Source organism: Eurytemora carolleeae, unplaced genomic scaffold (assembly GCF_000591075.1).
Source record: "Eurytemora carolleeae unplaced genomic scaffold, Eaff_2.0 scaffold488, whole genome shotgun sequence".
NCBI lineage: Eukaryota > Metazoa > Arthropoda > Copepoda > Calanoida > Temoridae > Eurytemora > Eurytemora carolleeae.
In genome coordinates, this window is record NW_019396397.1 from 51,977 (window position 1) to 75,305 (window position 23,329).

At 35.0% G+C, this 23,329-nt stretch overlaps 4 protein-coding genes across 5 annotated transcripts; 1 reads left to right on the top strand and 3 right to left on the bottom strand.

Annotated features, from left to right (window-relative positions):
• The first annotated feature begins 748 nt into the window (after positions 1–748).
• On the top strand, positions 749–4,576 carry LOC111702413 (nucleoside diphosphate-linked moiety X motif 13). The gene is made up of 9 exons (XM_023474086.1): positions 749–770; positions 1,085–1,254; positions 2,122–2,278; positions 2,502–2,675; positions 2,762–2,809; positions 2,909–3,105; positions 3,365–3,427; positions 4,252–4,329; positions 4,385–4,576. The coding sequence occupies exons 2-9, from the start codon at positions 1,093–1,095 to the stop codon at positions 4,520–4,522; spliced, it is 1,017 nt and encodes a 338-aa protein (XP_023329854.1). The 5' UTR covers positions 749–770; positions 1,085–1,092; the 3' UTR covers positions 4,523–4,576.
• On the bottom strand, positions 4,556–12,676 carry LOC111702410 (uncharacterized). Its single transcript, XM_023474084.1, has 7 exons — positions 12,586–12,676; positions 12,021–12,216; positions 6,521–10,712; positions 6,266–6,403; positions 5,924–6,068; positions 5,453–5,593; positions 4,556–5,304 (listed from the first exon to the last, which is right to left on the bottom strand). Exons 2-7 carry the CDS (start codon positions 12,113–12,115, stop codon positions 5,228–5,230), a joined length of 4,788 nt encoding a protein of 1,595 aa, XP_023329852.1. The 5' UTR covers positions 12,116–12,216; positions 12,586–12,676; the 3' UTR covers positions 4,556–5,227.
• On the bottom strand, positions 12,674–19,513 carry LOC111702411 (transcriptional regulator ATRX-like). The gene is made up of 8 exons (XM_023474085.1): positions 18,469–19,513; positions 17,713–18,018; positions 15,703–15,828; positions 15,249–15,382; positions 14,548–14,712; positions 13,791–14,383; positions 13,224–13,346; positions 12,674–13,010 (listed from the first exon to the last, which is right to left on the bottom strand). Exons 1-8 carry the CDS (start codon positions 18,511–18,513, stop codon positions 12,790–12,792), a joined length of 1,713 nt encoding a protein of 570 aa, XP_023329853.1. The 5' UTR covers positions 18,514–19,513; the 3' UTR covers positions 12,674–12,789.
• Positions 19,514–19,660: 147 nt separating this feature from the next.
• Positions 19,661–22,280, bottom strand: LOC111702424 (uncharacterized). Of its 2 annotated transcripts, none has more exons than XM_023474100.1 (2): positions 20,224–22,280; positions 19,661–20,064 (listed from the first exon to the last, which is right to left on the bottom strand). In XM_023474100.1, exon 1 carries the CDS (start codon positions 22,246–22,248, stop codon positions 20,488–20,490), a length of 1,761 nt encoding a protein of 586 aa, XP_023329868.1. In that variant the 5' UTR covers positions 22,249–22,280; the 3' UTR covers positions 19,661–20,064; positions 20,224–20,487. The 2 variants fall into 2 exon arrangements, with proteins under 2 accessions (XP_023329868.1, XP_023329867.1); XM_023474099.1 differs by having other exon boundaries at positions 19,661–20,069.
• Between the last annotated feature and the right edge of the window lie 1,049 nt (positions 22,281–23,329).

A 23,329-nucleotide genomic window follows, 5' to 3' on the forward strand; every position in this document is an offset into this window, starting at 1 on the left:
TAGAAATAATTAGTGAACTCAATACTTCATTTTCACAAGTCGGGGCGATGAGACTGATTTTTCTAAATCTTTCGTTATTTCTAAGCATGTAATTAGTTTTGTTGTAGATGTATTGAAGTTGAACTCAAATACAAAAATCTAAACACAAAGGTTTTTTGAAAATATCTTTTGAATGGAGGGTGAGGTATTTTTTAGTAAACAAGCAGCCCGACCTTTTAGTAACTTAACTCAAATTATAAAATGTAGTTATTGAATAAGCGAATTGGATCTAAGATTCTGCTAAAATAAACTTTGCCTTGTTTCTCATTTTTTGTTGAGCAAACTAATCTGAACTCAATTTGAAAATTCAGTAAAAGTCAATACAGATGCCATGAAACCCTGATTGAAGTCAAAAATTGTGTTAAAAATGCATTAAATTAAAATCTCAGAAAACAAGATTTTACGGTGATTACTAATTGAGGTGGTGGAGATTACCAATCGAGGAGCGCGTATGCTGCAAAACTCGTTTCGGTGGTTGTGATTACTAATTGAGGACTTCTGCTTCCCCCCCTTGCTTTGTAACAATATCGAATATACTTCAGTATTTCTATAATGTCAAGTAGCTTCTTATTCCATTGTTTTCTGGTTATCTCAAAATAATTGATGAAAATCAAGTATCCTAATAAACTTATAGAAATGATGCAATAATCTAATCTGAGGCCCTTTAAATAAAACGACCTAAAGGTTAATTTTAGTCTCTCAGTGAATATCTTATACATAAAAAGGTCAAGGTATACATAATAATTTTTTATTTTCTTGTAATAATATTATAACAATTCCCATTTGTTAGCTTTCTAAATCATTGATTAAATTAGATTAACTTAATTTGGTCTTTCTCTACACCTCTTATTTGTAAATTAGATTTGAAATTCATAACATAAATATATGTTCTAAATTTGACATTCTTTTTTGCTTGACGCAATTTTTAGTTTTCAGTAAATATCTCCTTCAACGTATTTAGATTCTGTTTTCAACTTGTGACACTGATTATAGAAATTAAGGTGAAAGTCCTCTATAGTTCTTTGATATCCCTAATTTATTACAGGTGTAAATATGTTGACAAGATGTCTCCGAAATATAATATCCTCCAACCTCCGGCATAGTACTCGTCAGCTCTCCTATGTATCGAGGATAAGACTTCTGCAGAGGTTGAAGGAAGATACCGGCTTCTGTAAGGAACAATTGGGAGCTGGACAATTTCTTCTTTATTCTAAGGTATTGCAAGGTACTTTTATTTAAAGGGAGTTTTCCGCAATTTTGTAAGGAATCCTTGGATCCAACCCAATCAGTAATGGAACTAAATAATAACTATTTATAACAATATTATTTTGGTTCGCAGTATTATTAAGTTTTTGGGCAGAAATGTTCTCTTTATCTCAAGCCTTTTAAAATTTAACTTTGTCCCGAGCTTTAGCGAGGGAAAAAATATAATATAAATATCCTTCGAGATATTGAGAAAATTTAAGTCCAAAAACTTTAGAGCACGCCGTGACAAAATAATAGTTCTAAAGCTAATTTTATGAAAAGTTTGTGTACTTGTCTTATTTCAATGGCTCTTCTAAACCAAATTAAATCAAATAAGCTTTGAAACAAATCAGAAGTCAAAATGTAAAGTTGATTTCAATTTTATTGAATTTCAACTATAACAAATATTTTTTTTGAAATATCCTATTTTTTTTGAGAAAATCCGGAAACCAAATTAAAACTTTATAGCACACGTTCTATAATGTACAGCTAATTTAACTTACGATGATTATTTTATTATCAGATTATTCATTAAAAAATTCACGATGAAGTGAGTTAGAATGATAAAGTACACAATAGTTTTATAAAATTTTATTTTATTTTTACCTATGCTTTAAATCTCCTTAATCCTCCTTTCTCACTCTCACTCTCATCTTTTTGCTATCTTCATTGTTCTTTATCTTAACTTCTCAGAGACGATTTATCATACACATTGAAACAATAATGTCTTCAGTCGTGATTGTTAAGTAATCTCAAATGAACCCCCTCTTTAGTGTCCCGGCTCAGAACCAGTTAGGACAATAAAGTTATTTTTTTATTTAGTTACTATTTTTTCAGGGAAAACCTCTATTGGGACGGAGTACTAGCGGAGAAACATCTCCAATCTGGTTAAATCATACTTCTGTCGGAGAGTTGATGGATCAGAACTTTGAGCTGAACTGCGCTGTACTAGGTCTCTCGGAGACAGGGGTTCCACAGTTTGTTCTGAATATAGGTTAATCACTAGACAGATATTTATAATTGATATTATTCGTCTCACAGCCTTTTACATTAACAGGCTTATTTCATATAAAGGCAACAAAAGTATTCAAAAAAAATTGAAGGTGTTGACTGGGTTTTAATTAATTAATAAGTTAATGCCATGATCTTTTATTTTCAAAAAAGCTCTTTCAAGTTTTGTGGAAATTAAATTTTTTTTCTTTAAGAATCAATTTCAGGAGAAACAGTTGGCACTAGTAGTTTAGAGCAGGAAAACAAGGGACGGTTCACAGATTTAAGGGTTGGTCTTTTCCTGGTAGATTCTCCTACTGCACATACTCTCAGTAGGGGCTGGTCACTACTGCTCTGGAAGAAAAATACAAAATTTTGCACCAAATGCGGGAATCCACTAGGTTCGATGAGATCTAAGATGTATTCTCCTGAAATATTTTGAAAAATATGGTAAACCTCTAAGTTGATTTCATCCTAATTCATGCAGTTCTGAACCTATCCGGGAGTCAGGCCAGCTGTCCTGTGTGTTTCTCAGGCAAATAACCTTTATTTATTTTAAGCAAAATCTATTAAAACTTAGTAATCTCTAAATTAATTTTAAAAAAAATAAAAATAAAAGGTTCTGGTATTTCAGTGTACTACCCAAGTACATCTCCCGTAGGAATAGTTTCCATTTGTGATCCATCCCGGGATAGCTTGCTCCTGATCCGTCAACCCCGATACCCTCCGGGAATGTACTCCTGTATTGCTGGATTCCTGGACGCAGGAGAAACCCTTGAAGATTGCGTAAGACGCGAGGCTGCGGAGGAGGTTGGGATTGAAGTACACAAGGTTGTTTCTTACATAAAATAAATCTGCACTTAAAGCGGACGGCGGTGGTGATTTCAAGTGACGATTTCATAAGGGATATTCCTGTTAATCAGTTCCGTTTAAACTGTTGACCAAGTCATTGATGAACCACAATTTAAAATAATCAATTTTTAAAGAGATAAGCTTGGATACCTCATTCATTTTTGATTCGATAAAGCTTTTAGGTTACAGGAAACACGACTGCAGTACCTTTAACTTTAAGTTAATATCTTTTATTTAGGTTTCATACCTTAGCTCCCAACATTGGCCTTTTCCAGCCGGAAGTTTGATGATAGGCTGTCAGGTACACATAGACTCCATAGACAGAGTGTCGGATTTGTGTGTGAGAATGTCGTATATATTTTATGTACAGGGGTGGCCACTTAGTTAGACTTTATAGACCTCTGTACGGAATTTACACTGTATGTTTCCTTAGATTAATGATTCCCTTTTTTCTCATAGCCCAGTTACATTTGCCATAATTACACTTGCCGTAATTACACTTGCCGTAAATACTTTTGCCATAATTTTCTAACTCTTACAAAGTATAAATCATACATCTATTTTTCTATAAATGCGCAAAATTTTCTCATGAAAATTCCCAACTTTAGTTTTCTAACAATGCTGCTGGGAGAGATATGAACACTAAAACTGGAAGAAAGAGCTTGTTGAAGATTCAATGACAATACAATACTTTTCCAATAGAGCAGTAACTTAACCTTAGTGCTCATGAGCTGTCCCTCATTTAAATTTGATAATTGTAGTCACAAAAGTTAAAATTGTAGTTGTTAAATAAAAAAATTTATGGATGATAACTATAATTAATTGTAATTATGGCAAGTGTAACCATTATGACAAGTTTTTTAGGGAACCCTTGAGTACCCCAGGCAAAATAAAATGATTTTTATAAATAATAAAAATATAAAATTTCTAAGTGTCTAGTACTTTCCACGGGCAACGCCGGGCTCTATAGTCAGTGTTCTTATATATTTAATCCGAGATCCGACTGATCCATCAGATCAAATATCAATCTCAAAAGGAAATTACTAAATCAAGAAGGAGATATGGTCTTACAGATTATGGTGAAAATTAGGTTTTCAATTCAAGCTATTAATACAATATTTTCAGGCTGAGGCGCTACCTGGCCAGGAACCAGATCCCTGCAAGGTTGAGCTGGAGGATGCAAGATGGTTTACTAGGAATCAGGTAAAACAAAGAACCAATATTTTCTTGTTTGATAATTCATTCAGTTTATTTCCAGGTTCAGGAAGCATTTGACCGGATTAAAGAGAACCCTGGTCTGAGAACTAGAAAGGATAATGACCCAGAGAAGATATTTTTAGCTCCTAGAGGAGCAATTGCAAACTTCCTTGCTGGACGTTGGTTAAATATCCTGTGATAAAATTTAATAAAATTGATGAAAATTACAAAATATAGAAAAATATTTATTGTGCATTTGTAAAATTATTCACGAAGCAACGTTTAGAACATATTTCGTACAAACAAACAGTTCAGTCGTTAATAAATGTAATACATTATTTAACAAACATTTGATGCGAAATTTATCCGTAAGATATCCGTTGTCGTTAATATTATGTTAAGGTTTAAATTTCAATCTCTCATGAGCTAAAAAGTGAGAAAGATTAAAACATTTCAAGTTAGCTAAACATGATTATAAAAAAAGGATTAACGATGCCCATAGATGTAAAGACACAAGAGAATGCATGAATATTTTATTGACAATTTATGAAGTTGAAAAATGAAAAGTTAGCGCTGATATTTTGAATTTAATAAGTTAGTAACTAATAGGCTAGGACTGTGATGAGTTTAACGATATCTAACACATTCTTAATCAGATTAATTAACTCGAGCCTGCCCCCTCCATAAATGAAGGAGGGTTACGTGAAATTACAATTTCTATAAGTTGTTGAGTAACTACTGATGAGTTAGAAAGGCTTATTGTTAGAGTGAATTTCAACTAACAAAGAAAGAGCTGTGAAGGGTAAGGTTAATGGTATGAATTATTGAAATCGGAAACAGATACTAGTCTATTCAGCAACTATTATCTGACTATAATTACATCTGATGTATAGAAGCGAGGGAACTAGTTTAGTTGTTGTTGAGGATGAAGACCGTAGTTTGATGGATCCTGAAAGTCTAGACTGACCGGTGATATTCCTCCTAAACATTGAGGATATTATTATCTTGAGTTTATTCATAAAATTTAGAACACAGCTAGCTTAGGAGATTATAAAGGTTAAACGAATTTTGATGTCAACATTCCCAGTTTTAACATACTACTATTGAATCTGAGATGCGAGATGCGTACCTAGAATTGGTGCTGGAGATGAACCCCAGATACTGGCGGAAGGTTGACGAACCAGGAGTTGTGAGATCGAGTTTCCCAAACCTGATCTGTGCTGGGCTCCAATAGGAAGCTGATTTCCTGTAGGGTATCCGTAAACATTTCCTGTAAAATATTAGATTAGAACGGAAAAAAATAATTTAAATCTTTCCAAGAAAAATAAAAAATTGATCCGTAATTTAAGTCTAAAAATAGTGTCAAAATTTATTTAAAATATTCCGAATTTGAACTGTTACTGATTCTGGTGTCGATTTCAACCTTCCCAAACATGAGCCCAATTGTTATCTCCGACATTATCACTTATATTATGAAGAAGTTGTGATTTAAATGCATTCAAGGATAGCATCTCATCTACCCGAGTTTTAGACCAAATTTACATACGGTTACATTTCTTAGTATAGAGGGTAGGCTGGAATAGAAGATAATGTATTGAACCTGCTGGAAATGATGAAAGATAAATTCTTTCTCCCCAACCATCCTCAGGAGGATAGAATACGTCCTGCTCCAGGATCAAACTTCTCCAGATCCTTGGAGTACCAGGCATTCTATACTTCAGACCAGATATACCATTGAACAGGGCCTGTAGGAAATATAAAATGTTAAAGTCATCTCATTCTCTTTTCTTTTTAAAATGTATCATGGGAAGCAAAAAAATTGGAGACGCGTAAAAAAATTTGATATTTTATTTGATAAAAATATGGAACAGAAATTAATTAAGCCCCTCCTCGCCCGCCTATTTTCAATTTTCATCTTAAATGTTAAAATAATTTCACTGACCCGAACCGTTGCATAAGGAAGTAGTCCATCGGAGTTAGTCGGAACCTCTTCCACCTCTCCGTCCTCCTCCCGACATATCTTCACGAAATATCTCTCCATCAACCCTCGGCCTGATTCAGGTCTTAATCCAGAGCTAGCCTACAATCAGTCAGTGTCACCGTTTTCAAGTAAGGCGAAATTTTAATCTATATTTAAAGACAAGAAAAGTGATGATAAAAATAAGAAAGTACTTTAATCAATACAAAATAATCCTACCTTTTCCAGAGTTTCGACTCTTTTGTCAAGAGAGTTGATGGTGGCAGTAGTTTCTTGAAGAACCTGGAGCAGGGTCTCAACTGCGGTGTTCAAACGATCCAACTTCTGCTCCGTGAGTAGTCTATACTCGGAGCTAGACAAGGATTCATCTACAACCTTGATACTGGGAACCTCAGTTTTTCTGGTTTCTGATCCTTCATATTCAAACCTACGGTTGGATTTGTTCTCATTCAGCTTCATGGAATCTGCAACTTCTCCAGCAACACGCTTGGAATAATCAAACTTAAACCATTTTGATGGATATTTCTCTAAAAACATTTCTGGAGCAGTATTGGTCTTGAAATCAGAAAATGACAGCATCTCTTTTGCTTTCCTATCCCGAGCTAGATATTTATCCAGACGTGAGGAACAATCTGGATCATAAACAAAAACACCGTATTTCTCTAGCTCGGAGAAAACCTTTTTCTCAAATGTGTCTTTGGTTATAAATCCCTTCCTGCATAAAACCCAATATATCTTGATTTGGTCCAATGTTTCAACCCATGAACCATCAAAACGTTTCTCACTGAGCAACAGATTATCGTACTCCAGGAGTTGATTCTCCAATCCGAACTCCGAGAATCCAGAAGAAGGTTCTGATTCCACGAGTTCATGCGCCTTCTTCCTGATTTTCTCGTAGAACTCCTGGGAGAAGGGAAGGAGAACTCCTGAATGAGGAGGTTCAGATAACCAAGCCCCTGCCTCATCTACAACATTTTGCCAGGCCATCAGGGCAACATGGCAACTAGTATCCTTCTCTCCATATCCAGATACAGGAACGGAGTGAACCCGAACCTGGTCAAAAGGACGCAGAATATCCGGGTCCAGATCATAGTTGATTGAACAGCTGCTGCTCCCAAATGAAACAGCTTGATGCGCCAACACTTTGCAGAACTTGGTTTGAATGATAAAAAAATCTCCTAGGTTTCCAATCACTATCCCCTCCCCGGAGTAGAGCTTATCTCCTAGGGTAAGATTCATGAAGGTTCGTTGTGAGATACAGGACGGAGTAGGGTCCTGAATATCCTCGTAGGTGTTTGGATCAAAGCTTGCTAGAGTAACCTTTAGAATGTTGTATACACTCAAAATACAAGTTTTAAATGTACTTGAAGAGTCCAGGATGGATGCCCAAGAAGTGAGAAGATTCTGTAAATGTTCTACTATCTTCTCATCATAAGCATGATTTTGATAAAACTTGGTTATTGTATTCTCTAATTGTAGTTTATCAACCTTACAATCCTCCCAGATAACTGCTGCAAGGAACGCAAACATCTCCTCCGACTCATCCTCTTTGTCCCTCCAGTACATATCCAGGCTACTGATTACATCGTATCCTTCCTGGAATGCGTTTTCAAGCTCTCCGTCTTTGAACCTTTTCATAATAGCGATTACTTCTGTTGAATTGTAGACAGTGAGAAGATTAGATGGAATTTTTAAATCATCATTAGTCTTCTCCATATTTCTGGGATATTCCTGGTCATCGGTAGATCCTCGTGAGCTGCAGAAATTCCAGAGGATCTCACTTAACATGATAACAGAAATTCCAACCGGAGGGTTCAGTTGAAGCTTACTAAGTTCAAGATTCCACTTCATAATTCCTCCAACCTTACAACTCATGTAAATACTTTCAAGCTTCATTAAACTGATCTTTTTGTTTATAAGAGTGAGACGAACTCCATTTATAAAGTTTGAATATTTAGTTTTCTCCATGTACGAGACAAGTTCGGCAAACTCATCCTTTGGTTCAGAGTTAGTTGGAATATTTCGCTGCGGAGAAGCTGATCCGTTCCTCAGCGGAATATTTGCTCTCTCAAATATGAACCCACAGAGACAGGTTGTCAAGATCGGAACAAATTTTTCAATTTTTTTACACGATACCGGGGTGTACTGTTTGACCTTTAAATCCTTGTTGTTTCCGATAAATATGTTTGTTTCCTCCAGAAGGGACTGATTGGTTTTCTTCATAAGAAATGATTGCATTTTTGAGTTGAACTCGCGGTTTCTAGGTTTAGTTGAGAGACGGAGATGATCACGATGCATGGAGAGTAAATCCTCAAGTTTTATTCCAGCTTTTCTTAGAATAGTTAACACACGGAGAATGAATGAATTTGTTTCTTTCTCCTTTTCTTTACACGCCACAAACTCAGATTCTAGAGTGGATAAAATGAGACCTGCAAACTTTTGGGATTCAGATTTACTCTTCTCCTCTTCTAGTTCTACCACCTTACATTCAGTCAGAGCTAGAAACTGGGCTGAGTCGGATTCCAACCCGGATAGGATGGATTTACAATCTCCTCCTCTCTTAAGGACCCAGGACTGGAGCGCTGGAAACTTGTAGAGGATCGAACCTATGTTCTGCTCCGAACACTTAAGCATTGAATTAAACCAGAATATTGCAGATTCAGGAAACCTGAACATTTCGTTGTAAAATTCAAGTTTTAACTTCTCTGTTTGGGTAGATCGAACTTGCTGGGTGTTGATCCACTTCATAAAGTTGGAAACCTGGAGTTCAACCTCCGACGGAAGGGGTTTCGAAGTAAAACTCTCAAAGACCGGAGTCTCCGGAGTAATATCGTCCAGCAATCCATCTTCAGCAAACTGGAAGGATCTACGAAACTTGATAAATTCTCCAATAAACTTGTTTCCCGTGCTAACATTGACTCCGTAGGATTTAAAAAATTCTTGCAAGATTTTAGTTTCACAGGATTCTTCAACATTGTAAATAATATCGTTGGTAAGACACTCAATACTCTTATAGGGTAGGTTAGGTAGAATAACAATGATTTCTCGGTGCAGATAATCATAGATTTCAGAATAGGTATCGTAATATTTATCCAAATCTTCAAGGTTGATCTCATGGTTTGATTCTCCTCTAGAATGACCGCTATCGTTTGAATCCCCAGAGGCCGGACCGTGGAAATCCTCGTTATAATTCTCCTTTGTGGCTTTCGCCGGATCGAAGTCAGGAAAGGCTCGGATGACAACAAACTTTCCTTTCTTTCCACTCCTTTTATCATTACTCAGAGCTATTGCAAGATTTGCATCTAATTTCAGATTTGATTTAACATCTTGAAACGAACCCTCAAAATGCCGTTGGTCCAAAGTAAAACGACCGTAACCGTGGATAGAAACAACAATTTCCTCAGAGTTAGGGAAAGATTCAACTTTTCCCTTTTCCACAAAATCTGCAGTTTCTTCAACTTGTACTACGGAAACCGCAGCAACCGCCTGGGCGAAGTTTGATGGAGCAATTTTCTTTTGAACCTTAAAGGAGATGTTTTTGTCAAGTGATGAGTTGAGCTGTTTCAAACTTCCCTGTAGGGGTTTCTGCCGAACCACATTGAAAACCGGAGAACTTGATCCGCCCTGGTTCTCCAGAGACGGAGCAGGACTACTAACATTGGGACTTGGAGAATTCGTCTCGGTTAAATAATCTTCCAGATATTCGTCAAGTTTGAAACTAGAGGGAGGAGAAATATAATTAGGTTGGTTCCCGTCTCCCTGCCAAACAGATTTAGCCTGAAACCTGCAAGATTCTACCAATCCTTGAGGGATCTTTCTTCCGGTAAATACAACCTCGCTCCCAACCTTCAGTTTCAAAGGCAAGTTATCATCTTTTCCGGATTTTCCCAAACAATCCCTGCCACCGAAGCAGCCGGCTGGACAGAAGCACAGCCAAACACTGTCTGAATTAAATAGAACGTATTCCGAAACTTCTCTGCCCTGTGTACTCAGCTTGATCTCAATAAACCCATTGTGTCCCAGTCCAGTTGTATTGGTTATATAAGAGTGGATTGTTCCTCGGAAACTTTGGATGGAAGATTCATTACAACTACGTTCAAACTCTTCCTGAGATGTTTCTCGGTCGAAAAATAGATCCGCCTTGTAAAGTGGAAGTGGTCGAGCGGAGCTAACGGATTTCTGAGGAACTGAAACCTGTTTCTGAAACCATTTTGTCACCTTCAGCTTGTGATAAGCACCAGACGGATCTCGTACAAAATGTTGATTCTCGTCTTCTAGAAAGTTCTGTCGGTCGATCTCGGATTTGAAGTAAACTATCGCCCAGCCGTTCCAAGCGCTATTCTTCTTGTTCTGGAAGCAGGTTGAGTTTTCTGCATCTACTCCTCGCCAACTAGTGATAAGGTTCTTGAACCTAAACATCATATATACACTGCGTTTCAAGTTATTATGCAAGTACGTTTTTTGAAAATTCTGACTCGGAAATTAATTTTTTCAAAATCTTCATTTTACAAAAAAGTTTTCCTTCAGGTTTTTAAATGTGTGTGCTAATTTTTATTTGATTGAGTTGTAAACAGTAAACACAAAGAGTAAAATTGTACTTTTACAGTGTTACAAATTATTATGCAAGTGGAACTTGGTAACCTAAATCACAGAAATATGTGAAATAAAGGTGAACTGGAGTATAGGGTAAAGAACATAAACTATAGAGGAACTTGCTGCCTGTACATATACATTGAAAATTTTGAAGATTTGAAACCGAGATCACTGTACAGTTCATTATTTTGTAAAGGTTGAAAAAAATAGTACTGTATCATGTATTTTGAATATTTCGTCCAGGGCGACGCGTTAAAGATTGCAAAAATCTGTGACAAAGGTGAAAAAAATTAGAAATTTGCCACTCCTGACCAAATGACACAAGTAAAAAAAGTTTAACAAGCCACATCACATGATAAGCTAGACTTCTCAAAAGTCGTCTTTACAAACTTGTGCCGTGTGATTCTTAATGGCCCAGACGGTTGGGCTAAAGTTTGGGGATTAAATAGCAATAACACCCCAGGAGCGTAAAAGGAGGCAATAGATGGGAGAGGGGATCATCAGGAAAGAGATCAGCTGACCAATCACTAAAACCTTTTAAATTTATCGTTGTTTTTTGAAAAATTAAGTTTTACATCAAGTATAAGTATTTTAAAGTAATCTGCATAATAACTTGAACACTTTCATAAATATTTTCAAATTTTTTTAGTCTATTTTGCAAAAAAAAAATTATTCAAATGTAAAATTTATTTTAAAAATGTTTTTAATCATAAAAAGTCAAATTTTTGTAAAAACTATTTTTCTAAATTTTTCTTCCTTTCCCTTTAAACCTTAAAACCCCTATTTGCAAATAACTTGAAACGCAGTGTTTTTAAAGATACGGAAAACCATGATGTTTGTAATTTGGTAGGTTGAATTTTAATTGAAAGGACGGAATTAAAAAATTTTGTTAACACACAACTACTTATTCAAATCAAGCAATATTCAAGAACATTTAATTTCTTCTTTTTCCTCGTGAATAAATATTTTAAGATTTTCAGAAAACTTAGAAAATGAGACTTTAACATGCTTTTTATCCTTATTAATACTCTTCTTTAGTTCTTTTCTTTTTACTATAAAAAATATCTTAAACAAATCTAATTTTGGGATAAAAAAAATTTTCAAGAAAATCTTGAACAAATCTTACTTTTGATCTACAAGGAGAAGGGTTGGAACGTTACGCACATACACCGCCAGAGGGTTTTCCGACCCAGAATCTTCTAATCCGACTCCATAGGACATTCTTTGCTTCTCGAGCGGGGGATAAGGTAAACCTGGAGAACTCAAAACTAGATCCAACCCCTTTCATTCTTGACCCAGACATGTTGCCATGTTTAATTGTCCTAAATTCAAACAAAATTAAAAAAGATTTCCACATAATATTAGACCACTTTGCACCTTTTTTAAAGTAATAATTTTAGCGTTTAAAAGTTGCTTTTTAAGCCGCCATGTTCTTTCATAATTGTATTTTAAAACTTACAATTTTGTGGATTTTTGTCAAAATTGACAAATTTAAACTGTTTTTAAGCACAATTTTTTCTTTTTCGAAGTGACTTCCCTGACTTCCCTCGCGTCATATGAGTTGCCACAACAACAAAAATGGGCCCGATCGTTCAGCCGTTTCGGCCGGTTGGATTTATTGGATACAAACAAATAAATAATTATCAGTTTTAATGTATTTTATGCAATAATATCCTTCTAAAAATAATTACCTTTTTAAAAACTGAATTAATGAAATACACAGATTTAGTTTAGAAGTAAGACACGGTTGCTGGGTACTTAAAAGGTAGCAATTAATAATCTGAAACAGAATAATAATTTAAATACTATACCAATTTTCAGAAGAGTAAATTATACAAGCTATTTTAGAAATGCAAAAATACCAACAGGAATTAACCAAAGTAAAATTATTGAGATTAACAGTCTAAAGACACATCTGAGTCGACATCCGAACTTTCCTTGTCGTTTGTATCATCGTCGATAAATATTTCTTCAATGTCGCTGTCTGGTGAGACAGGTCGACTCTGCTTGGGTTTATTCGGAGATTTCTTCTTAAACATTGAAGAGCTGAGCCGGAGAGGACCAGTAGGACGCTTGACCGGGGGGATACGAGGAGGGGCTGGAGGACCACTTAATCCTTTATAGAAATAGAAATAAGATTTTCATAATTATATAATTTCATAACTTCCGAATTTGATTTTAAACTTCCTTCTTCGTAATTCGCTCATTTTTTGTTTCTTTTCTATTACTTTTATTTTTGAGTTTCCTTATTTTCTTCTTAAACAAAAATTATTGCCATTTAATAAAATTTATCGTCCAATGTTTTCTTATTAACTTATTACAAATCTACCAGTTATTTGAATAGAACAGAGCTGGCTGGGATCGAAGAACTCTTTATCTCCGAGAACTGCCTCTCCATTCACAACAATCTCTTCAACTGCAATTTCTTCATCGTCACCATCCCCATCCCCACCTTCATCAAAATTATTTATATTGTATCAAATAAATTAAATGTTGCTTTTCAAGTCTCCATTTTTTCTTCTCAATTGTTTTGTAAAACTCAAAATTTTGCGAATTTTTTTGTCAACATTAATTTAGGAACTTTTAAAAAATCGGTGTATTTTTCAAGCACAATTTTTTTATTTCAAAGAGCCATAAACCTTCACTGGCACCATGCCAATAGCCTGATCGGCTAAGCCGTTACTACTCAATGTTTCTCGATTTTCAAAAATTTTCTAAACTTAAAAAAATAATCTGAATTTCTAAAAAAAACTTAAATTTTTCTTGCTGTGAATCAATATTATTGGTTAAAAAAAGAATTGCTGAAGTGGCCCATAACCCATATACATTGAAGATACATAGAACAGCTCTTCTGTCCACACCAACCCCTTTCTCTTTTATTTAATTCATATGTTACCTGGAAGTTTCTGTTTCTTCATGTTTCCCTTTTTCTCAGTATTCTTAATTTTTCTCTTATTGATACCACTGGCAGGGGTTCCGTTAATACCACTGGCAGGGGTTCCGTTAATACCACTGACAGGGGTTCCATTGGCGCCATTAGCTTTCATTGCTGGTGTGGTCGAGCCAGATTTGGTCTTCTTCTGGGATCCGGTAGAAATACGTCCCGGCTTGAATCGGTCCATACTCTCTCCTGGGAATTGATCCAAGTATCCCTGAACCAGGGCGGAGTCAAGGAGTTCCATGTTTTGTTTTGTTATTCCGTAGATTTTCCTGAGTTTAGCGACCATACCTCCAGCTCCCTCTGCCGTCATTTTCTTCTTGTTCTTCATCCACTTCCTCTTCTCATCCTCCAGACATTTCTGATAGATCTTGAGTGTGTCGAAAGCTTCATGAATATTCTCGTCGATAAAGTTTTCAATTTTACTCTCCTCCTCTGCCACCTTCTTTTGCTTTTGCTCCGCAATCTTTTTAGAGATTTTCTTTGTGTCTTTCACTTTTTTTCTGTCCTTCCTCGATGAATACCATTTGTATATTGAATACATTAATGCCCTAAACATTTAAAATAAGAATTCTGGAAAAAATCAGTTAAAGATTCATGAGAATTATTTTTGTTTCTTTAAATCTTTTTTTTTGTTTCTGGAAGAAGATATTAATTAAAATCAAATAATACCGATATTTTAAGCTATGAAAATACTTAAAAATTAGTAACTTACCGTTGAGGAAATATTGGCTTAGGATCACACTGAAAACAGTCCCAACGATCACAGTCGTTGATCTCTGTGAACTTCTTTCTACTAAAGTTTCTGATTATACACTGCTTGCAGTACGCACTGGTACACTTGTCACAACAAACCATCTCACCACCGTTAGCACACCACCTGCAGTACAGTACAATTAGTAAAGAGTTTTGGTGAAGTACTGCAAACAACGGGACTGTACGACAAAAAATACCAGGTACTCGAGTCTTATTTACATTAATAAAACAAGTTCCTGAGATGAGTTTATAATGAAATCATACAGCATTGCTTATCGCCTAGTATATATAATACATAAAACGTACAATTTTTGTGGAAAAGTACATTCTGAGATATCTTAATATCTCACAGTAACTTTTTAAAAATCCTTTCTTTCGGTCCTTTGTTCTATTTATTATTAATTTAAACCATAGGCAACTGAAAAAGGTCTTAATTAAGGGGAATCTGATTTTTTATAAATTAAAAAATATTTTTGAGGGGAAAAACGAGTAAGTCGTCTTATATGTTATATTTTTTTGTATCCCAAAACTTTCAGACATAATTTTATCTATCGACATGAAAGAGATGCCAATCAAAGCAAATGGGCCGCGTTTATTTTTTTTTTTTACAAAATATTGAGATTTATGAATTAAAATGCATAAAAGAAGGTTAAATAAAACCTGCAGTAGCAGTCTGACCCCTGGTCATCCTTCTCCCAGACCCCGTCGTCTTCGTAGAAATATTTACAGCTTCTACACACAGGAACACCAAGGTCGGGATGCCGCATTATATTATTTCTCTGATGATGGTTGACCTAGGGAACAGAAAAACTTCAATTATTCTCGTCAATCAAATTGAAATTCTTATTTAAAGGGTATGTCGACAAAATTTGTAGTGATCCTTCATCCTATTCACAATGTAAACTTTGTCCAGCCAAAAAAAAAATCTAAAAAATGAATCATTACCGTTTTATTCGAATGAAAAAGTTCATAAAATATGATACTTTAAAGTGCTTTAGTAAAACAAAAGCAAAAAATGTCCAATAAATATTTGATTTAATAATGGTTTTAAGAACAATAAAAATTAGAAATCTGTGGATTTTTCTTGAAACTCTATACAATAAAATTTCTTAACCTGTTTCCAGCAAGCAGTACACTGTACACTCAGCTGTTCAATAGAATCTGGATTTCGTGCATTTTCTTCGTAAAACTTTTTCTCATCTTCACTTACACTCTCGAAGAACTGTGAATCAGGTACAGTCTATAAAATACATTTTCAGGTTTGTATACTTTTGTACAACTAACTAGTTGATCTGGGGGAAAAAATGAAGTTCATCATCAGTATCAAGTTTTTTTTTTATTTTATTTAATTTTCCCCTAAAAATCATTAATTTTTCCAAATTGCGAGAGAGAGAAAAAAAAACATAAAAATGTTGTCCTCAGTGAAAACAAATCTAATTTCTGGGGAAAATATAATTTTCAAAAGGGGGGAATGGTTTTTCAAGACAATAAAGACCCCTCAGAAATAATTTGCAGTCCCCTTTAACCTAAAGATAACGAAAGAAGGGTTATTAGTAACAAAGTAAAAATTATTTTGTTTTAAAAAAGTTAAACAATTTCATGTTTTTCATGAAAAATATAGATTCATTAACCTCAGCCAAATAGGCTTTTTCTACAAGATAACTTAAAAACTTGAAATATTCTAATAGTAGATATTTGCATAGTTGTGGTACTTACTCATTTTGATTCTGAAACGGTGAAAAAGAAGATTGCAAAACTGAAATATGGCTCCAGTTCAGGACCCGATAAAATTTCGTTGCGATTTTTAATCGATCATGTCGATAATTTGTCTCTCCCATTGTCAATAATTTTCACTAAATCTTTGCAATCTGGAATAGTTCCATAAGATTGGCGCGATGCTAATGTGACCCCCCATATTCAAAAAGGGATCAAAACACAGCACTGATAATTACAGACCGGTTTCCCTGACGACTCTGACATGCAAAATCATGCAATCTAGAATGAAAGACGACATGTTGGATTACCTGCTGAGGCAAAACTTACTCAATTCATCTCAGTATGGATCATGCCAAAAAAAATCTTGTGCCACCAACCTCCTCGAGTTTTTGAAAAGATAACTGAATCTCTTTGTTTACGGTATTCCTGTAGATGTCCTGTATCTAGACTTCAGCAAAGCTTTTGATAAGGTCCCCCACATGAGATATTAACTGCCTACAAACAGCTATCAATAAACTTATAGAACGGGCTGATTGCTGGTGCATAAAATTTAATGTTGGAAAATGTAAAATTATGCACATTGGTAGAAAAAACATCAAACATGTATATACAATGGCTGGTCAACCTCTACAAGTTGTAGACAAGGAAAAAGACATCGGTGTCATTATTAGTGATAACCTGAAACCTTCAATACAATGCGCCAATGCTTCTAGGAGAGCATATGCAGTTCTAACCCAGATCTCAAGAGCATTTATGTATAGGGATAAGAATACTTTTCTTTGCTTGGAATTTGCAATACCAGCATGGTCACCTGGCTGGTTACTGACATAGAGATTTTAGAGAGAGTTCAGAAGAGAGCTGTAAGAATGATAGTTGGATTACAGGGCAAAACATAGGAAGAAAAATTATTTGAACTTGGCCTCCTTGGCCTGACAACACTCGAGACCCGACGGTAACGTTATGACTTGGTGCAAACTTTCAAAATCCTCAATGGGTTTAATAAAGTCAAATCTTCCATTTGGTTCCGTATGGTGGATGATCATCAAACTAGATTGACAAGAAATTCCTCCTACAATAAGAATCTAATTGCGACAAGATTTAAAACAGATAAAAGACGAAATTTTTTATTTGTAGAGTAGTTTCCCTCTGGAATAATTTGTCATTTGAGTCCAGAATGTGACTAGTTTTAACTTAACTGGAGAAGATTGACATTTGAACTACCTTTCTGTGCTAATAGGAAATGTGTCATGTAGCAACCTGAAGAATATTTAGCGGAGAAGCCACATAGTTCCCAGAGGACACCAAAGATGTTTGCACCATGGACCAATAGTTCTACTGCAAATCAACACACAAATAACCCAAGTAAGTAAGTGAACATTTCCCGATAAAAATGAATAAAAAGGATTACCTTTGGAACAATGTCGGGTTCAACGGAATCATCAACAGTTATAACATCCTCGCCATCTTTATTTTCTTCTTCTTCTTTCTCATTTCCCTTCGCCGCCTTCTGGACGTGTCCTTTCTTTTTTTCGCCAACAGAGCAGTCATTTGATTCACCATTCTTTTTACAGTCTTCCGAGGCCGCCTCATCATCATCCTCGAGAATATGGACATCCTCGTCTACCTCAGCAACCTCATCATCCTCGTCAATTTTAGCAACCTCATCATCCTCGTCTATCTCGGCAACCTCATCATCATCCTCCACCTTCTCAACCTGAAAGATAGACATCTATATATAAATTTAGCTTGTCTGTTTGGGTGTCTGTTTGTTTGTTTGTATCCAATAAACGTCAAAACGACTGAACCGATCGGGCCCAAATTTTTTTTGGGATATCACGTGACCACAGGGAAGGTTTATGAATGATAAAAATTTTAAAAAATGTGTACTAAAGGTTTTTAATTTTGTAAAAAAATTTAATTCTTGAAAATCCGCGAATTTTTTTTTTAAAAATCCGCAAAATTTTTTTCATCTTTGTTTTAAAATGTTAACAAAAAGAACATGTTCACAATTTAAATAGAAGATGGGCGCGAAGCGCCCTAAAAGCCTAGTTTACCAAAAAAAAGATACAACGATAATATGGATAGTAGATAACAGAACATCCCTTAGTTGGGTCTGAAAGTCAAGTGGGGGTTTTTCTGCAATGGGATAAAATACAAAACTAACCTGACTTGATGAATGCTCGTTGTCTCCCATTCTTTCTGAAAACATTAAAAATTTATATTCTGTAAAATTTATTGTTTAGAGCAAGGTGAAAGTGAAAGTGGGTAAATTATGGTTTGAATACAGACATTATGTGGCTTGCCTTGGCCTACCCTCATTTAGGTCTAATATAAAAATATATATATCTGACCAGTTAACATACTGTAAACATTTTATATTAAAATATGTAAACATTTAACGCAGTATTTATGTTCCTTTATATAAAGCATACAACCAATATATATCAAGTATTTCCTCATAAGTCGTAGAAAATATATTAATTTGAAAAGAAAAAATGTAAATTCTGTCAAATGAGCGATATTTTTAAGAAACTCCATATAAACTAAAATGTGAACTATGAATATTCTTAATCATTTTTAGTTTTAAGTTATTTATAATAAAAATATAGTGAGAAACATAAGAAACAAATGAACAAAGCAGAGGAAACGTCTGCACGTTCCAAATCCGATTCTGCACGTTTCAATTTAGAGTTTGCGACGGCAAGTTTATTGTATATTTCCTTTCTTTCCGGACACAATGACGAATCTTCAAGTTGTCCTGTATTGTCATTATACTGACTAATTACAATACTATTCTGAAATTTCTCATCTATCATCTTTTGTCTCTGACTTTCAGATTCCCTAAACCTTTCATTAAGGTCTTGATAAAGTTGCATTTCTCTTCCTATTTTTTCCTTCAATAATTTGTTAAGTCTAGAGCTCTTCTCACTTTCATCTTTTGCTTCAGATAGTTCAATCTTCAGGAGCTCGGCATTGTTTTCCATAGAGTTTAAGTTGATTTGTAGTCTGTTGTTAAAGCTCTCAGTTTTCTGAAGGGTTTGATACAGTTCGGAAGTAAATGTTTAGTCTATTGTTAACGCTCTCAGTTTTCTGAAGGTTTCCATTCAATTCTGAAATTTTCCACCCTTGAGCTTTGGATTTTTTCTCCAGACTGGAAACCTTTCTTATAATCATTTGTCTCTGACTTTCGGATTCCTTAAATCTTTCATTAAGGAAAGTGTTAAAATTCTATTTTTACCTTTACTTCACTTTGTTTCATTTCCTCAAGATCATACTGTAGTATCAAATATCAATGTATTCTTACCTCAAGAAAACATTTGGTCATTCCTGGATATATATGTGTATACTTCTCATAATTTCTGAAATATAAATCATTGTTTTGTATTTAAGTATTTTTAAATTCTGTCACAAAAGCAATTTAATAAACTATTACAAAACATATTTATCTTTGAAAATATTATTATAATAATCTAATAAATCTATTTAATACAGTAAATATATCCATTGCAAATAGAATGTGTCAAATTTACGTTTTTGTAAAACATGATTACTTCATAGCATTGTAAATATAAAGAAATAAAAATTTTAGAATAAAATATAAAATAATTTTGACAGGTGTTACTAAATCTAATACAACTTCTGTCAGAGCAATGAAGCAAATATCAATTTTTAATAAAAATTCTATATTAAAAAATATAAATATATCTAAAATACTTAATTTCTTTCAGGTCCCACAACGTTACAAGCATTCAGTTTAAAACTTTTCTATAAATAGAAATCAATTTCTGTTTGTTTCTTGTTTTTCATTTAATAAAAAAAATACCAACACTAAAAAAAGTCCCCAAATATGAAGACCCCAGACCGCCAATGGGACACAACACAACAAAGCGAAAACAGCAATTTCTTGATTTCTAATTACATCAGATTGAAATATAATTTTCTGGCGAAGTTTATTATTTTCGTCGCTTAATTCTTCTTTTTCTGATTTCAGTCTTATAATTTCATCACAAGGGTTTTCAGAAGGTTTGAGATCATTTACATCATATCTGTTGGAGATATCTTGGATAATATTCACTTCTTCGTTTAATGAACCTTTGGTTGGGTACTGGTCATTGTTTTCATCATTTAAGATTTTGAGATCCTGAAAACCCTTCGATGGAAAATAAGGAACAACATAATCCTTCTAAGGCAAACCTGATGTCTCCAGATTCCGGAGAAGATTACATGAATTCATCGCAAATTGACTTGTCCTATCAAGTGACGGTAAATCATCAGTTAAATAATCGTCATGATGTTTGATATGAACCTCACAAACGTCCTGGTGGTGGCAATTATCCTCAATAACGTCTTTGTGGAGGGAATTATCCTCAATAACATCCTGATGGTAAAAAGGATTATCAATAACGTCCTTGGGGGAGGAATGGTCCTCAAAAACGCCCTGATTGTTGGAATTGTGATCAATAACGTCCTGATAGTTGGAATGATCATCAGTAACGTCCTGGTTGTTGGAATGGTCCTCAATAACGTCCTTGTGGCTGGAATGATCATCAACAACGTCATCCTTCAGAACGTCCTGGTGGTGAAAAATGTCCTGTTGGTTAAAATTACTCCCAAGAACGTCCTGATTGTTAGAAGTATCACTAAGAACGTCCTGATGGATGGGCAGTTCTTCACGAAGTACCATTGATTCGGCTAGATTCACATTTTTGCTCAGAGGGTTGAAGGGTGTGTGAAAGTATGCTGGTTTATTTTTCTCTTTATTAGAAGAAATATCACAGATAGGCAAAACTGATTTAGGCAGTTTTTCAAGTTTCTTCAGTTTTTTATTTTTTAAAACAGCATTCTGTTTCTCATGTAGAATTGCGTTCTGACCGTTACTATTGTATTTAGAGGTAATTAAATGTACATGTTTGCAAAACTGAGTTAGAAGTCGTATAGAAAAATTTGTTCTACATTTGTTGTCAAGATTCTGGAGAATTGTTGGTTGAAACAGCTTCCTATTAGTAGTACGAAACAGGTGGAAACAATAAACTAGTGTAATATTTGACATTTCAAGACTTTGTAACAGAGAACTTGCGGTTCTAGAACTCACGCCATTGTTTGAGCAAAAGTTTGAAAACTCTTGAACCAGCTTAGCATTGTCCAGTGTTAGTCTAGTGGCTCCAAGGTCATAAGAATCGTCTACATGTCCGACAGACACCGATTGCGGTTCATATTTTTCGTCTGGGTTGGCTGAAGATTCAGATACTGTAACAATCTGAATAGAACTACTATACATGGATGTATCCTCCAAACATTCTTCATCACTACTAAATCCGGGAAATGCATCAAGACAATGGTTTTTCACCACTTCTTCGACTTCAGCAGCAACCTTCTCTACTACGGTTCGATCAGCATCAACGGAAACAGGAACTGGAAGATCTGAAGCAGAAGACTGATCAAACGAAAAGGAAGCTTCTTTTTCATTTTCTGGAAGTATCGTATCTTTAGACTGATCTATTTTTGTTTCTTTTGTTTCAGTTTTAATCTGAACAGATCCTTTATCTTGACCCGCATCATAATTTATCTCCTGTGGTAAAATTTGGTTCTTTTCCTCCAAATTTGTGTCCCTCCTCTGAATTTTGCACTCCCTGTTGGTTAAACTGATAGATTTTTTAATTCCAAATTTTGGAACAAAGACATAATCTTCTCCTGGTGTTACTTCTACAACTTGAAACTGTCGGAAATAAACCCGTTTCAAATAAATCAAACACTGATCGTGCATGTGTTTGTTCATAAAATATATTTTGACACACAATTTTCTGTTTTGATCCATCCACCTTTCATATTGATTAAAACCAATGAGGCTCTTCCAGGCTATGACGGAGTTGGATTGGTTATTGTATATCTGCCAGGGAAGATTTCGGACAATTATACAACTTGTTGGATTGCGCCCTCCCCACATTTTGATCTAACACCTGAAATATGGTTTAAATATTTAAATCAGAAATCAGAATAGTAAAGCGCTTATATTAAACTAATACAAAAAACACCAATCTCAGAAAATCTACAACAGAAAAGAATCGGTAATTTTATAATATACAAGTTTTGGACCCCTCAATTTTGTACATGGATCTCATGTAACACATGGATATAATTGGGCATGTTCCCGAAGCGCCCGCCCCCTAGCCTATCCTAGCCGTGGTGCTCGGCCCCTAGACTGTCCTAGCCGCAGCACTCGACCCCTTGCCTGTCCTAGACTCAGCGCTCGGCCCAGAAATTGTCTTAATCTAACCATTAGTGTTAAACTACAAATTACAAAAAATGAATCTGGGCCGGGCGCTGCGGCCACGGGTTAGGTTAAGTTGATACACTTTCTGTGAGATCCATGTACAAAATTGATAGGAGAGGGGGGGTTCCAAAAATCGTTCTCTAGGAATATACCGAATACCGACTAAGTTTAAGTTCCCTCTGGCCAATTCCTGTATGGGACATGTGAAAAATATTAGAGCAAATAAATGCTAGGTTTTTAGCTGTAAGTGTATTTTGTAGTCGCCCGCAAGAAGAGAAAGCGCTTGAATAAAAACTGACAAAACAAGTAAAATAAAAGCGCAATACGCGGTATTCATGGGACCGTTCATAAATTCTCGGACTCCTCGGAGACTAAAGAATTCCATGAATAATTAAACTAATGATCGTTTTAACTTTTACAACTAATATTCGTTTGGACTAACGTTAAAATTTAATACCTCCATAGTAGAAATTGATCAATTATTGATTTAAGCATTAAAGTAAGCTGCAGATCAGAAACTATTTTTTTTATTAAAAGAAATTGAACATTATAGTGCAAATGATCACACAAATCGCGGGCTGTATGAGCTGTAGCCTGTATACTGTGTATACAATTGGACTACATTTTTTAACAAAAAATTTAAACGGACTAACAGTGGCGGAAATAAGGGGGGTTATTGGGGTTATTTACTCCCCCTCCCCACATAGAATTCTGGGGGTAAATACCCCCCCCCCTAGAATGATTTTAAGATTGT